The 17,578-nt window shown below is 34.6% G+C and overlaps 2 protein-coding genes and 1 long non-coding RNA gene across 3 annotated transcripts; 2 read left to right on the forward strand and 1 right to left on the reverse strand.

The window, feature by feature from the left end:
* The first annotated feature begins 7,878 nt into the window (after nt 1-7,878).
* On the forward strand, nt 7,879-11,270 carry LOC108452481 (transcription factor JUNGBRUNNEN 1-like). Its single transcript, XM_017750276.2, has 3 exons — nt 7,879-8,249; nt 8,734-9,050; nt 10,754-11,270. The coding sequence occupies exons 1-3, from the start codon at nt 8,054-8,056 to the stop codon at nt 11,141-11,143; spliced, it is 903 nt and encodes a 300-aa protein (XP_017605765.1). The 5' UTR covers nt 7,879-8,053; the 3' UTR covers nt 11,144-11,270.
* A 1,684-nt stretch (nt 11,271-12,954) lies between these two features.
* LOC128292579 (uncharacterized) lies at nt 12,955-14,205 on the forward strand. Its single transcript, XR_008282566.1, has 2 exons — nt 12,955-13,316; nt 13,889-14,205. It is a non-coding gene; the product is annotated as an uncharacterized LOC128292579 (long non-coding RNA).
* A 1,816-nt stretch (nt 14,206-16,021) lies between these two features.
* Nucleotides 16,022-16,795, reverse strand: LOC108451472 (uncharacterized). Its single transcript, XM_017749159.1, has one exon. The coding sequence runs from the start codon at nt 16,793-16,795 to the stop codon at nt 16,022-16,024; it is 774 nt and encodes a 257-aa protein (XP_017604648.1).
* Nucleotides 16,796-17,578: the final 783 nt, after the last annotated feature.

Here is a 17,578-nt window from a genome sequence, read left to right on the forward strand (position 1 = left end):
GGCATATGCTCTAGCAGAGCACGGGTCTCGGATCGGACGGTAGTATTAGAGGCTCCTCTCGATTACCACCCCTACCTCCAGAGATTCTCGGGGCCTACCTCCACCGTCGTTCCACTAGGTCTTGCACCTTGCGTCTTATTCCTCTCATCTAGCTCCGTGCAATCTCTAATGAAGTGGTCCTTGAACCGCATCCATAACAGCCCTATTAATGCAGACTTACCCCAACATTCACCTAGGTGTCGTCTTCCACATTGGGGGCATTCAGGTCTCTCTTGACGATTATTGCCCACACTAGCTCTGAAGTAGCTCGGAGTCCGTCAATGGTCGGGCTCTAATGGAAATTCCCGATCGTCCTCGACTTCTTGGTGTCCTCCACGAACCTCTTTACAGCCGAGAACGGAGCTTTACTCGTCGATCTTTTACGGTAATCTCTTGCTTCAAATTCAGCCTTCTTCTTCTCCTTCCCAAGTTCTTCCGCCTTGCGTGCTCGTTCGACTAGTGTCACGAACTCCTTTATCTCCAAAATTCCCACTAGTAACTTTAACTCTTCATTCAATCCTTCTTCAAATCTTTTGCACATCGCAACCTCATCAGCCACACACTCCGAGCATACCGACTAAGTCTTACGAACTCATGTTCAGATTCGATATCTGATCATCCGCCTTGCTTGAGTTCCAAAATTCCTTACGCTTCGATCGATGAACCGTTGACTAATGTATTTCTTTCGAAATTGGATTGAAAGAAATCCCAAGTAACTCGTTCATTTGGGACTATGGAAATTAAAGTCCTCCACCAATAGTAAGTGAGTCTCGCAACAAGGATATAGCATACTTAAGACATTCATCGGTGTGCATGACAGTTCATCTAACACTCTAATGGTGTTATCGAGCGAAACTCGGCCTTTTCAAGCATCATCAAGAACTATGGCCTTGAACTCCTCGGCCCCGCTTCCTAATCAAGTCCACGGTGGTTTACTCAGCCTCACAGGATCAATAACTGGAGGCATTGCGGGCTCTTGGGGTGGAGTATTTAAATTCGGGAATGGTTGGACAGCCGGGTTGGTTCGGGCATATTATGCGACCCACTCATTCATCACAGATGAAGAAGGCTTGTTTCGCCCTTCATTTTGATTATTCGCGGATGACCGAGGCTCAACAGCGGTGTCCCTTGCGCGGAGCAGCCGCTACACTTTCAACGTCATCCGCCAAGGGTCTCTACCCCGGGTTCCATTTACTAATCAAAACAAAAATTTCAACCGTCGAAGTCATCACATTTTAAGCACTAACAATTTGGCATGTATAGCTAGACTCACACGCTATGGTAGTCCTAGAATCGACTAAACCATAGCTCTGATACCAATTAAATTGTAACACCCCAAACCCGAGACCATCGCCGTGTCGGACACGAGGGGTTAACGAGACAAATCCTCTTAAAGTACCGACCAATTTGGCATTTCTGGACAGGCTGGAAAACTGCATCACCGTCGCCTTAAAATCATATCTCGAGTTTCAAAACTCGGAAACTGGTTTCGTAAATTTTCCTGAATTTAGACTCATATACCCATCCATGGATTTATTTTTAGAATTTTGGTTGGGCCAATTGGTACAGTTTATTAGTTAAAGTCACCCATGTTACAGGGATTGACTGCTCTGACCTTCGCGCGTTACAACTTGAATATCTCTCTGTACAGGGCTTTAATACTGGTGCCGTTTGTTTCTAATGAAACTAGACTCAAAATGGAATCTGTACATATAAGGCATGACTCCTAATTCTTTCTGGATAATTTATGGTAAATTTTCAAATTCGCGACAGGGGACCCAGAAACCGTTCTGGCCCTGTCTCACGAGAACTTTAATATTTCTCAGTATACTGCTCATATGGTCGTTTCGTTTCATCCATATAAAATAGATTCATCAAGGTTCAGTTCCATAATTTACTCACTATTTAATTCTACTTCTACTATTTTTAGTGATTTTCACTCTCATCTCACTGCTGCTGTCCGCAACAGTTACTGCAGTAGACTATGCCAATTTCATGAATTTTTCCTTGGCCTTAATCATCCATCATACATGACACAAATTATGGCCACCTTATCAAAATTTGAGTTTCTAAGACTCGTGGCTATAGGTTCTAGCATCCCACTCGACGACCACATAGGCCATTTTCACATGGCTTAAAGTTTACAACCCACAATTCGACAAAATATAATAGCCTATACATGCCAAATGTTCTTCAACAACAAAAACAATACCACACGATTTCAGCCGGTGTGATGACTTCAACGACGGTTCCGAGCACGCAACAATACGAGTCCAAGAGACCTAAAATGGGTGACAAGAAAACACCGAGTGAGTTTACAACTCAGTAAGTCATAAGCATTCATCAATCCACTGATAAAGTTACTACTACATGTACAACAAATGAGGCTAGGTACTCGTCCATATCGAATCTATACCATAATACCTCGGACCTTTCGGTCCAATCTCGTACCAATTCATACATCCACATTTCATATTCTACACAACAAGATAATCAAGCATTTTTACACATTAACTCATTTTCCAGCACAACCATACAATTTCAATCATCACATAGATTTAAGGCTTACCAAATTCAACCCCAAGCATGAACGTATTCTCTATTCGTCATGAGCTCGAGGTACTTACCCGATCCGCTGTCCATACTCAATTCAATGGAGACACACCCTCCATATATATAGAGTACGCACACACAGTGCTTACTACTCGATTTCGCACACTTAGTGCCACGTAATTTAAGCCCGCACACACAAGTGCCATACCCTCCGAGCTCGCACACCCAAGGTCAGTATTTTTCCAGCTTGCACACTTAGTGCCATATATTTCCAGCACGCACACTTAGTGCCGATCTCACACCGTACACACGTATTGCCCAAGACAGTTAGTGCCGAAAGCAAACTTTCTACACATTTCACTATTTCTTTTACATTCAACAAATGTCATCACTCCATACACATACATTTTCATTTATATATATATATCATCCCATTAAACACAATTGCATAAATTTTACAATCATTTAAGCAATATCAAATACGTGCTTAATGACTTACCTCGTGTTGGGTAAAATAGTTCCAAGTCGGCTACTCGATGACCTTCGTCTTTCCCTTGCTTGATTCTCCTTCTTTAACTCCTTGAGCTTAATCAATAAATCACTAGTTTAACCATCTTGCTAAACATTCATAATTCAACTACACATGTATATGTATGCTTGTATATTCGCAACCATTCTTACTAATCGCCCATTTGGTCGATTATACACCTAACCGAATATGCACCAAAACTTGATTCAACATTACCTACATACTCACTTTAATGGCGAATATATATATATGTACAATGTCAACTAACATCTTTTAATCACCTAATTTCATCTCATGAACATTTAATCAAATTTTCCCAATCTAGCATATATTTTCACATCCATTTGTAACATCATGTACAAACACATATACACATATATCAAAACACAAATTTTACCTATCATGCAACAAGCATAAATCGCACTTATGAGCATGCCATGGCGAATACATCCCACACCATCCCCTTTCAATTTTTGGTCATGGTTAAACAAAGAAAACTCCATGTCTTACTCAAGAATGCTAAAAGAAATTTCAAGAGTAGTCAATCCATCATTACATGTATCATCAACAAGCTTCACATTTAGCATGCAATGGCTTTAACACAATATCAACCTTGGCCAAATACCATTTCCATGGCATAACAAGGATTTGAACCATGGGCTAACATGAACATCAAGTTAGCAACTAAAACATGCATGAATCTCATGACACAACCTCAAACATACCTTAATCTTGACACAAGTATGACCAAATCTCCTTCTAGTTCTCTTCTAAACCAAGCATGAAGCAAAAATCCTTCCTTTTTCCCTTAGTATTTTCAGCCAAGATTTGAGAATGGATGAACAAATTTTTCCTTTCTTTTCCTCTACTCACGGCAACAAAAGGGGGGCATCCATGCTCATTTTTTTTCATTTCTTTATTTTTTCTACATAATCCACTAACTAAACATGTTGGAAACATGTTCCCTTGCCCATATTCTTGTCATGGCGGCCACTCTTCCCTTTTTTGGGCAAATTGACATGCAAAACCACTCTTTTGCATGCATGTACTATTAGACCATTGTAAGATTAGCCTATCACCTTTCAACAATGTTTCATACAAGTCCATTTTAATAAATTCACATAGAAATGATCAAATTAATGCATGAAACTTTCACACATGCATTTACTAACATCATAAACATAGAATATAACTTTTAATTACTTATAAGACTCGGCTTAGTGGTCCCGAAACCACTTTCCGACTAGGGTCAAATTAGGGATGTCACAGAAATGTTCAGGGATTACTTCGACTTCGAGTCGATGAGACACTGGGTTTCAAATTGTTACTTCGGATAAATTCGATGAGGTACTGGGTGCCAAATTACTTCAGCATAGCCGATGAGACACTAGGTGTTAACTTATTCTTTGAATTATCCAATGAGGCACTAGGTGCCAAACTGGTGTGTTTTGGATGGATCCGTGTATCCGTCAAAGTCTGAGTCGTGTTAATAGGGAAAATTAAATGAAATGATATTATGAATGGTAATTGATAATACCAAATGTGAAATGAAAATGAGACATATGAATTGTGTATTAAATTGTGAAAAGCCATTTGAGATAGCAAATTTAATGAAAATTGAATGTGCTATGAATGATCTATAAATATGTATGAATTAATATTGAAAGACTTATGGTTGTTATCGGTATATATATATTGAAATGTGTCTTGGAAATGATATTTACTTGATATATTGAAACGTGATATGGAAATGATATTTATTTAATATATTAAAAAGTGACATGTAAATATGTGATTATCTTTGATATATTGGTACAAGAAAAGCATGTATATGGTGACATGTCGAGAAAATAAGTTTATCAATATTGAATTTATATGTAAGATGTGCAAGTACGCTAACTATTGTTGTTGCTTGATGTTTAGGCAAGTGCCAAGCTATTGACTGATTAGTAATATGTTTATTTATTTGAAGTATTGAAATGGTAAGGTTTAAATTATGCAATTTCTTACGGAACGACTTATTATGTGTTCAATTTGTAAAAGGCTTTGGTTAAATGCATTAATTCGTGACCATGGCTGAATGATATGTATATGACTTGTATGATATGTATATGGAATAAGTGTGGGAAAGTTAAAGTTATATAAAATTTTACTAAGCTTGGGTAATGAGTATATGTGTGATACTATAGATTTATTTACCTTGTGAATTAATAAATATAGTATTATGAGTATTATGGTAACAATATTGGATTATTTTTGGATATGTATAAATTTTATATTTGAAATGATTTAGCGTGATTAAAGATTATATGAGCTTACTAAGCATTCATTGCTTACGTATTTGTTTTATTTACTTACTTTACAGATTATCGAAAGCTCGAACGAGTTGGAACCTTATCAGAGCTATATCACACTATCCATTGGTTTATTGGTAATTATTGATGACTTGGTTCTAGTTATAATGGCATGTATAGGTTATTTTGTCTAAATGTTAGTTTATAGGTGTTTTATTAAAATTTGTCATGTATTTAGCTTGTGTTGGTATTGTGGTGTTTGCATGATTGCCTTATAATATTGATATGATTAAATGGTGAGAGGTAAAATGGTAGTTGAATATGCATAAGAGGTGTCTAAAAACATATTGATTATGCGTAAACATATAAGTACAATGATAATTGGTTTCAAGAAGATTAGTTGGTAATAATTTGCACATACGTGTTTAGATAAATAGGTAAGTTTGGATACAGATAAACGTGATAATAATATTACATGATTAAAACATGATCCTAACTTAATTTGAATACATTGAATTGAGTTATTGATTTGCAATTTGGATGAGTTAAGTCATTAGATTGATGGTTGTGACATAATTAGATGTATTTGGATTGGTTGAATTATTGTCTTTTTGAATTGATTGAAGTTTAAGCTTGCAGGGTTGGTAAACTAGATGTATAAGGCTTCTTTTGAGTCCATACAGCCTAGCACACGGGCGTGTGACCGGACTGTGTGAGACACATGACTATCACATGAGCGTGTGGTTTAGCCGTGTGTTTCTTGCAACTTAAAAAAATATAAAACAGAATGCTAATGTATTTCCACCCGGGTAGAGACACGAACGTGTCTCAGCCGTGTAAGGCACATGACCTAGCACAGTGACTTGGCCGTGTGTTATAAGTCAGAGAGTTACACGGGGTAGGACACAACCTGAAGCACAGGCATGTCATAGGGTCACACGGACGTGTCCCTTGACCACACGGGCGTGTATGCTCTGAACCAAGGAAAAATTTTGAAATTTCACGAAAAATTTTCTATGTCCCGATTTGTTTCTAATACATATTTAAAGCCTCGAGAGCCTATAAAAGGGACAATATGATTAATTTATGATATATATGCTATATGATATGATTACTATTCTTATTTGATCTGAAAGGTATGGTAATGCTCTGTAACCCTATTTCGGGGACGGATAAGAGTTAGGGGGTGTTATAAACTCATTCACAATCAAATACAAATTTTATAATTTATTCAATTTAGTCCCTAAAATCGGGACTAACCTAACTTTCAATTTAAAGCTTCAAATTGAATTCTAATTTCACTATTATTCATTAGGCACGTCCTAACAAATATCAAGCTAATCGACACATAAGATGTCATTTCTTTCGGATAACCTCGAGTAAAAATAAATTGAAAAGACAATTATAACTTTAGGATTAAAATATTAGTTTTAACAATTAATCTTTGTTTGATAATTCATTAAAAGTTAAATCAATTAAAATAATATTTTCAGTTTTTTTTTGAACACATCTAATAATTCATAATCAAAAACAATTGGTATAGATTTTCTATAAAAAGTGAAAAGATGATAATTAGATAATGAACCACTTATGACTTAATGTAAAAAGAAAATTAAATTAATTTTTAACATTATATTATCACTTAGATATTTTATCTTTAAATTTTCAGATTTTACATTTATCAAATTGTTTAACTATATATTATACTTAATTTTAAATAATATATCAAACAAAGTTTATAAATCAATTTTAAATAATGTATCAAGCAAAATTTATAAATCAAATTCAATACTTAAATTTTTAACATTTAATTTTTAATTTATCAACCAATTCCTAAAAACATTTCACCCGAGTTAGAAATATGTACTATAATTATATATATATAGGATTGAAGAGAAAATTCAAGCACGCATAATTCAAGCTCGACTTTCTTTCCATATGTCAAAATGGAACAATAAATGCCAAAACAGCAACAACTTGACCGTTTAAAAGGCCTCTCAAGCCATTTTTGAACAAGAGCTTGTACCTTTTCATGTTCCAAAGACTTATACTTTCTTCTTTCCTTTCTTTTTCAATATGTGGCCACCTCACATGATTTTGAATGTTCAAAACCATATCTTATATTTGACATTTGGTCTATGGGTCTCACTAATTTTCTAACAAATCAAATTATAAAGCATTATAAACTATATATTGAAGCATTTCCTGAAATCAATCTCCTAAATTTGAGGGAGTGCTTTAGGACTTGGGATGCGTCAACTTTGACATTTATTATGTTTGGGGTGTAATATACCAAATCAAAGTATATGAGAATAACTTTATAATAAAAAAATTTATATGAATAACTATGACATTTATTTTGCCACAAGTGATATAAAGGATTTCGAAAGTAGTAAGAAAGACTTTTTCCTCCTTGGCCTAAGTGTCAATAAATTGACTTGACCTGAACAACCACATAATTTCAGATGACTCCAAATTCTCATTATTTAAGAAGGTTCGACAATAATATTCAAAGCTAGATTTTAGCCTTTATCATTGTTGATTCCAGAGATTTAAGAAACAAACTAAAATCATTTTGTTTTCTTCAAATACTCCACTTAGCAGCAACCTGTAGGGATTAGAAGATTGAATAAAGAAGATGAACGGCGTCGTCCAAGCTTGTGCTGATAACAAGGACGAAGAAGAAGATGCTCCACTTCCTGGGTTTCGTTTCCATCCTACAGATGAAGAGCTTGTAGGGTTTTATCTTCAACGAAAAGTTGATAATAAACCCCTCAAAATCGACCTTATCAAACAGATTGATATCTACAAGTTTGATCCCTGGGATCTCCCAAGTATGTCCCATCTTACACCTTTGATCTCATACTTATATCTTTTTCTTTTCTTTTTCTTTTTGAAATTATGTTTTAAGCTCTATCTTGGCTTCCATAATCAATCGAAATGTCTGTAGTTAGCTAAATTATGCCCTAATACTTCATATGCCAATTTTAACTGTATACAGGTCAGCTACCCTTTTCCTAGTACTAGCAAATCACCTTGAAACCATGAAACACGATAGAAATTTGATAGGCTTTAAAATTTTTAACCTCAACTAGAGATGGAAACAAACCTTCAAATGACCAAGTTTCCAAAATCTTGTTCATATGAAACGAAAATCGGTTTGTCTCTTATTGAGATATTTATATAATATATAATGAAAATGAAAACATTCTTGTAATATCAAATAAAAAGAAATTTCAGCATCCATTTTTTTAAAAGAAAATGAAGTTCAGTAGGAATATGCGTTTCATTTGTTTGATTATTAATAAATGAATGCAGAAGCAAGCAGTCGTGAGGGAGAGATTGAATCATATTTCTTCTGCAGACGAGGAAGAAAGTATAGAAACAGCATTAGACCAAACAGAGCGACGGGATCAGGATTTTGGAAAGCAACCGGCATTGACAAGCCTATTTATTCAAATGAAGGATCAGCCTGCATCGGCCTAAAGAAAACCTTGGTATACTACCGTGGAACTGCTGGCAAAGGAACCAAAACTGATTGGATGATGCATGAGTTTCGCCTTCCCAATTCCACCCACATCAACGCTAGTAACGCCACTCTTTCCAACCCCAAGTCTCTTGCAGCAGAAGAAGCTGTAAGAACATGTACTAGCTTTATGATTCTCTTTGCTTCATATTCTTTTTCAACCACCGTAGCATTTAAACCCAAGGGATTAGTTTTTCCCCAAAAATAATGGTGGGTGAAGTCGTTTTTCTTAAAAGGTGGACTGGAGTGGAGTGTAGTTAATACAATTCCTTTTAGTGAACAATAACCTAACATATAATTATTAAATTAAATAAAAAATATAAAAGATTTATAGTAAATACTAATAATTTTATTTAAATATTAATTTTAAACTATTATAAATAAATATTAATAAATTTCAAATTTAAGGTTTAGGGTCTCGGATTTATATTTTAGGATTTTAACATATATTTATAATTAATTATTATTTAATTAGGATTAATATATCATTTAGTACTTGAATTTGACTTTTTTATTGTTGTACTTATGTTCTTTTTATCCAATTTGGTACATGTATTTAACGAAATTTATATATTTTATTACTTAAAATATTAATGTTACCTTGTTAGTGTTTAGTTCGAGTTTTAGGTGGATTAAATAAAGTTAATCTAAAATTAGTAGGTTTAAATTTTTCATGATTTTGTTATCAGAAAAAATTAATGTTAATTAAGAAGTTGTTGATTTTATGTTTAATTTATCAAATATAGTTTAATGTATGTGATTTATTTCAAGTTTTAGGGTTGATTTAATAAAAGTTAACTTCTAATATTTAACTAGTTATAAATTTTCATCAAATCAACTCTAAAACTCAAATCAAACACTAAAAACAGCATTATTACCTTCAAGTGCCAAAATGTATAACTTTGATCAAATATAAGTACCACATTGGACCAAATAATAATAAAAGTACCACATTAAAAAGTATCAAACTTAAATACCAGATTATGTATTATGCCATTTAATTATGTTTGAATAAAGTTATTAGTATTTATTTATAAGCCCTCCACTTTTTTTTTAATAATGAGGTTATGTATTATTATTTATCAATAATACATAAAATTTATGCATCAACTGTGTATCAAATTTTTTTTAAAGAAAATAAAATAACTATTATCCATATAAATATAATTCTTTTTATTATTTTATAGCTCAACCCATTTTAAAGTAGTTTATAATTCTAACCAGAAAATAGTATTAAATTGTAAATAGATGCTGATGGAAAGAACTAAAATAATTAACCTTGAGTGTTAAAAATTGAGTCTTACTATGCATAATTGTGTGGTTTTAGTTTTATTAGGTACAGATATGCATGTATGGATTTTAATTTAAATTATTTATGATTTGTTTATACATTATAATAATTTGATTCTATTTTATAATTGTTCTAACGCGTAAAGCATTTTTCTGTATAAGTTTATATTTCAAAAATAAAAAATAAAAAAGATGAGGCCAAACGAGGTGGATGTAGATATATTCAAGGTTTATAAAGGTGGTGGTATTAAAATTTCAAGGGCGAGGGAAAGGCAAAGTATGTGAAGAGCATGGTGGTTGTGGATTTTGCAATATCCAATCCCGCTCTGCTTCATTGCTCACTCTATAATACCATTTTAGATGTAACACATGATTTTATTGTCATTTGAATTGTGCATCAGTGCTGAAAAAAAAAGAAATGACTATAAAATCGTGTTTGCAATTGAGGATCTTGTATTTACCAAGCATTCATTCATGGGATAAAGTTGTTTTAATGTTTCATACACTTTGCTGAGATTGCAGGAAGTGTGGACTATATGTCGAATTTTCAAGCGAAGCGTATCGCATAGAAAGTACACACCAGATTGGAGAGAAATCGCCTCAAACCGCACTTCAACTGCCACACCAAGCCCCCAAATTATCTGCAGCATGGGATTGGGATCCAACATTCATGAGACTTGCATCGCTTTTGGCTCTCCACTTGTTCAAAGCTGTGATGAGAAGCCGGGGTTCAGTGGTATGAATGGAAGAAACCAGTGGCATGCAGAGCTATTGAGCATTGCTCAACCTTCATCAATGGTGTCATCTTCAAGCTTTTCAAGTTGTCCAGAAAATAATGATTTCTTTACTCATGCAAACTGGGATGAGCTCAAATCAGTTGTAGAGTTTGCTTTTGATCCCTTTAGTGTGTAAATAATGGTTTTATAGGTTACAGTTGAATTAGTTTTAATGAGACTTGTATTAGTTGAAATTGCCAAACATCACTATATATACCCTGACTTGGCATTGAAGGAATATTAAGGTCAATTTCTTTTCTTTATATATGATTTGAGAACTTTAGGGTAAATTACAAAAAATAGTCATTTTTGTTGCCTCAAATTACATTCTAGTCACTTATGTTTGAAATGTTACGTTTTAGTCACTTATGTTATTGTTTTATTACGAAGTGATCACTCTACTGTTAAGCTCTGTTACCTCCCTAATAGTAGTCCTACGTGGTAGTTTAAATGAGTTTTAAATGTTAACTTGGATGTCGTACGTGACAGTTCAAATTAAATTTATTTAATTAAAAATCTATTTTCATCCTAGCTGGACATCCAAGTTAGCATTTAAAACCTATTTGGACTGCCACGTAGAACTGCCGTTAGGGAGGTAACGGAGTTTAACGGTAGAATGACCACTTCGTAACAAAATGATAACATAAATGACTAAAACGTAACATTTCAAACATAAAATGACTAAAATGTAATCTCAAGCAAACAAAAGTGACTATTTTTTATAGTTTAGCTTATTTTTAATATCTTTTCTTTGATTAAAGGTTTAGTATGTAAGCTTGGCACATTTTTTTTAATTTAATATCTAAATTTGACATTTTTTTAATGATCGAATTGATTATATCATCAATTTTCGATTTAATTAATTCAATCGATTTAACAATTAATTCAACCGGTATAAAAATAAAATAAAAATAAAAAATCAAGTATAATAAATCTTTTAAATAAAATAAAATATGTTATTTAATAAATAATAGAGAAGCAACAAAATATCTAATAAGTTAATAGTGAATGCCAACAAGAGTTTATGGTTCCAACTTTCAACTTTATTCCCTTCTATAAGAAATTGAAACTTTCTTTAAAAAAAAAAAATCCACTTACAAATGCCTCCATCTATTATCATTCTTTTTTTTTTTATGTTAAAACAATTTACCCACCTTGATCTTCAAAACATCTATCTACCATCATTCTTTTACTTTGATCTTAAAAAAATAATAAAAAATAAAAAAGAGGCTGAAGCAGAGCAGTGAAGCAGCAGTCACCATTACAGCAACAGCAAGCAGAGGCAGATCTGAAGTAGCAGAGGGCTGACGACCGACAGGTTGGGTGGTGGACCTGAAAGTGTGTGCAGTACAGGGGGCTGAAGTGAGTAAAGGACTGAGGGCAGACTCTCAGCTTTGTTTTGATTTAGACTTCACTTGAGTGACTTTAGTAGTCTGTTTCTTTTGTTTTTCTTCAAATCGCTTTTTCTTTTTCATTTAAAAGATTATTTGTGCCAAATTTTTGTAAAAAAACTCGGGCCTTGGTGTATATTGGGCTGGTTTGGCCCATTTTCCGGCTTGCCCCAAACTAAATTAGCCCAAGATTTTTAAAAACCGGTCCAACCGGTTTTTCCAGTCTTAGGTCATGGTCCAATCTTGGTTTTTTCTGTTTTCAGTCTAATTGATTTTTTGAGTGTATCCGGACTGATTGCCCGACTGGTTCTGAATCTAATTGGCTAATCCAGTTCGGTTCTAAAATCATTGTTATTTTCTTAATTTGGTACTTAATCTCTTTTTTTTTTCCATCCAATTCGACATCTGAACTATACAAATTGCTTTTTTTTTTTTGAAAGAAAAGGCTGATATTAATTCATCACACGGCTCAAGGTGGCAGATAAAATTACAACTAAAAAGCAAAGAAAAGACCTTTCAGCAATAGGCCAAACGGTCAAAACAATTAAAGCCCGCACCTAGAAAAGTAAAACCATAAATGAAAAGTGAAACAAAACCACCCTAGGCCAAAAAACAAAGCAGTTAACAAGCAAATATCAACCAAACAGCTTCATTATCCTTTGAAGAGACGATCTAAATATGAACAAAAGGAAACCCAAAAGCTTTAAGTCCAGCCATGGAGATTCAAAGAACCTTCTCCATTTTCAAAGCATTCTACGACGAATTTTGGTATCTCTGTGCCCAAACTCTCCGATCTTTCTCCACCAACATCTTGACAGAATCCGGGACTTCATCAGCCCAAAACCTAGAATGTTGTCTTCTCCTTCCTTCCATCGCCAGGGTATGGGCCACTCCATTAACCAATCGGGGAACAAAAAGGTAACCTATTTCATCAAAACATTTTTCTAGATCACAAATGTGATGAATAATAGGTCTAATAATCAATTTGTCTTCTTCCTTTGCCTTGAGTTTTTTAATGACCGTCAGAGAGTCCCCTTCCACCAACAAACGTCGGAAGCCCATGTTAACTGCAAAAAGCAACGCCCTTTCACATGCCCTCGCTTTAGCCACGAACGCGTCGACCACATCATTAAACAAATAAGTTTCTACTCCTACATATTCCCCTTTATAATCCCTGGCTATTACTGCTGGTAGAAGTTCTAGAGTCACTTTGAAAGGTTGCGTCAAAATTTATTTTGATAATACCCAAATCTGGAGGACTCCAAAGTATTTATGGTAGTGATATACAAAAAACTCCTATCTTTTCCTGACACAGACTTAATTCTTGACTATATCCACGAATGAATCCCAAAAGATCCTGCAAAGAAAATTTAGTACCTTCATGGATCAACTTATTTATTTTGTACCATAAGGCCTATATAGAAATAGCAATAACATGTTTGTTTTTTTCATCTGCTACACAAAAAGTATTAACGAAAAGATTTTTGCAGCTCAAACTACTATTAGTTGGAACAGTTCGGATTTGAAGGGACGTCCATACACTCTAAAAGATGTCGCAGGACCATAGAAGATGATCCATGTCTTCTGGTGCTTTCTTGCAAAGAGGACAAGTAACATCAACCCTCAATGTTCTTTGTAACAAATTACTGTAATGAGGCAGAAAATTGTTAAGCAATCTCCATAGATGTATTTTAATGTTTGCTGGGATGTGCATAGGCCACAAAGACTTGTAAAAATCCTTTTAAGCCTCAAAATTAGACGTGATGTAATTATTGCTCTGTAGATATTCCATAACTAGTACCTGATATCCACTTCTTACAGAGTAATCCCCAGAACCGTCATATTTCCAGACCAACATATCCTCTGACCTAGCTTCGAAAAGTGGGATGGAAAGAATGCTATTTGTCTACTCATCATCAACAATATTAAAAATCAGCTCCCTATTCCAGGTATTAGAATCTTCCTCAATCAGCTAGTTTACCGTCGTCTAGTTCAGAAATATGTGATAAACTGATACTCTGTTTTTCTCTATTCCAGGTAGCCAAAGGTCATTCCATATGTTTACGCAAGATCTATTACCGATTCACCACAGAATTCCGTTTGCAATAAGATTCCTAGCACTGCAAATGCTCCTCCAGGTAAACGAAGGGTAAGAACCTATCTTTTCTAATAAAATGTCTAATTTAGGATAGTAACGGGCTTTAAGGACTTTGGCTAAAAGACAATTGGGCTGGGTTAAAAGACGCCACACCTGTTTTGCTAATAAGGCTTTATTAAACAAAAATAAATTTTTGAAACCCAATCCACCAACACTTTTTGGTTTACATAATGTATCCCAGTTACTCCAATGGATGCCCTTATTCGACTTATTATTAGATCACCAAAACTTGTTCATAATGCCTTCAAGTTTACGACATAAAATTTTCGGCAGAGCGAAGCATTGCATAACATAAACTGGAATAGACTGTAAGACCGATTTAACAAAAACTTCATTTCCCCTCATATATAAGTAGCGTAAACTCCATCCTGTGATACGTCTCCTAAACTGGTCTAAAAAGTTTGCAAAAGCCCAATTCTTCTTTCAACCGACCATCATAGGTAACCCTAAGTACTTCTCAGGGTTTGAAGCTGCCCTCACACCTAAGGTATTGGTTATGGTATCCTTGACATTTTTATAAACATTAGCCCCAAAATAGATCAGTGACTTTTCCGAATTCACCCTCTGACCCGATATCACCTTATACTCATTGGTAATCTCTTGAACCACATTTTCTCCCTCTTTAGAGGTACCTCCGAATAGGATACAATCATCCACAAAGAATAAGTGGTTGATTGAAAATCTTTCCCTTCCAACAAAAGCCCTCCTCATCAGACCCTTTTGCTTAGCTTCATTGATTAAAGTTGAAAAGCCTTCTGCACAAATAAGAAAAAGGTAAGGGCTAAGTGGATCGCCCTGCCTTAATCCTCTTGATGGTGAGAACCACTCGCTATTCTACCCATTAAGGCTCACCAAATAAGAAATAGAACAAACACACCTCATAATAAGAACAATCCAATCCCATGAAATCCCAAATGAGTCATCATTTCGGCCAAAAAATCCCATTCAACATGATTATACGCTTTACTCATGTAGAATTTAAGTACAAAATTCCCCTTCTTGCCTTTCTTCTTCATCTTCAAAGAATGAAGGACCTCATAAGCGATTATTATGTTATCTGAAATATGTCTTCCTGGGATAAAAGCCCCTTGGGCTTCATTAATGCAGCTTCCCAAGATAGTACTCATACGATTCACCAAGTCTTTCGCAATAATTTTGAAAATTACATTACAAAGACTTATAGGCATAAAATGTGAAAAAATTTTTAGTTTATTGATTTTGGGGATCAAAACAATGCATGTTTTATTAATATCCCCTAATTCAGAATCACCATTCAAAACAGATAAGCAATATCTAGAGATATCAGATCCAAAAATATGCCAATACCTTTGGAAGAAGATTGCTGAAAAACCATCAATCCCAGAAGCTTTCAACGGCGTCATTGTTTTAACAGCGTGGATAATATCCTCCTCTGTAAATTGTTGAAGAAGAAAATCATTCATATTATCATTAACTCTTTTCTCCACTAATCCAAAAACATGTTCATCTGAACCCAAATCCGAAGTCGAAAACAGCTTACCAAAGAAATCCGAAGCAATCTTGAACATCTCTTCATTTGTGGAAATTCTTTCACCATTCTCCCCTTCAACTCTTTGATTTGATCACGAAGCTGACGTTGAATCACTACTTTATGAAAATAACTGGTATTTTTGTCACCATTTTTCAGCCAATTGACACGGGCACGTTGTTCCCAAAAAATTTCTTCCTGATCAGCCTTTAAATTCAGGCCCAACTGAATATATGTGATTTCAGCCAAAATCTCATCTGTCGGATCCAGAATATAAAGGCAGTTTATTCTCTCTTCAAAATTCACACGATTTTTCTTATTTTCTCTAGCTCTGTATTTATTCCACCTCTGAAGTTGCTGACCCAATCTTCCAAGCTTATTCGGGACACTTCCTGAAATATCATTCCAATTTCTTCTTATCTCCTCCTTAAAAGAATCTTCTGAACACCATTTGGCCTTAAACCGAAAAGACTTTTCTTTATGACACGAAAAATCCCTTTGCTTTCCCATGGTATCCAAAAGGATGGGACAGTGATCTGAGAAAGAATGATTCAAGTGTTCTAATTGGTATCTAAGACAAAGATTTACCCAATTCAATGTTGCAACCCCCCGATCCAGCCTCTCCCTTATGTTTGTTGATAAAAACCTTCCTCGCTCCCAGGTAAACCATCTATCAATATACCTGAGATTATTGAGCCTGCAATCATCCAAAGCCATTTTAAAATCATCCATCTGACGTTCAGCTCTTAAACGACCACCATTTTTTTCAAAAGAATTTGCAATTTCGTTAAAATCACCCAAAATAACCCAAGGGATTATTTTTTCTTGCCCCAATCTTCTAAGTAAATCCCACGACTCACTTCTATTCCTTTCTTCCGGATTCCCATAAAATCCCTTAAACGCCAAACAACATCACATTCATTATCGTGAACCTTAATGTCAATGTGAAAAGAGAAGAAACTCTTAAGTTGAAACAAAGAATTTCCTTTCCAGCCCAAAGAAAGACCTCCCTTTGACCCCACCGACCCAACATTAATCCCATTTTAAAAACCGCATTTCATTCTCACCATTTTCATCATTTTTGCACTTAATTTTGTTTCCATAAGAAACAAAATACGGGGATTAATGGCTCTCAATTTGTTCTTGAGCCTCTTAACAGTTCGTGGTCTCCCCAAACCACAAACATTCTAGCTAAGGACTTTTATTGCATTTGACTGCTTTGTTCCCCAGAACTAGCCGTTAAATCAAAATGACCTGCTTCCACGATATTTCCCGTAAGAATTAATAATCCCTCTACTTTTGTTTTCCTTTTCTTGCGTTCTAAATTAAATAGCGGATCATTTTCCTCCTTTAACATCAAATCCGTAGGCCTATTTCCAGAAACATTTCCATTTAATACCCCACTGCCCAGATTGCGCTAATTATCGAATTCTTTATATAAGATCTGTTGATTGGATTTTAACGGGAGTAAATTAGGATTTAAAGATTGATTCCTTGGATCCCCCCTGAAATTAC

Source organism: Gossypium arboreum, chromosome 5, assembly GCF_025698485.1.
Source record: "Gossypium arboreum isolate Shixiya-1 chromosome 5, ASM2569848v2, whole genome shotgun sequence".
Classification (NCBI taxonomy): domain Eukaryota; kingdom Viridiplantae; phylum Streptophyta; class Magnoliopsida; order Malvales; family Malvaceae; genus Gossypium; species Gossypium arboreum.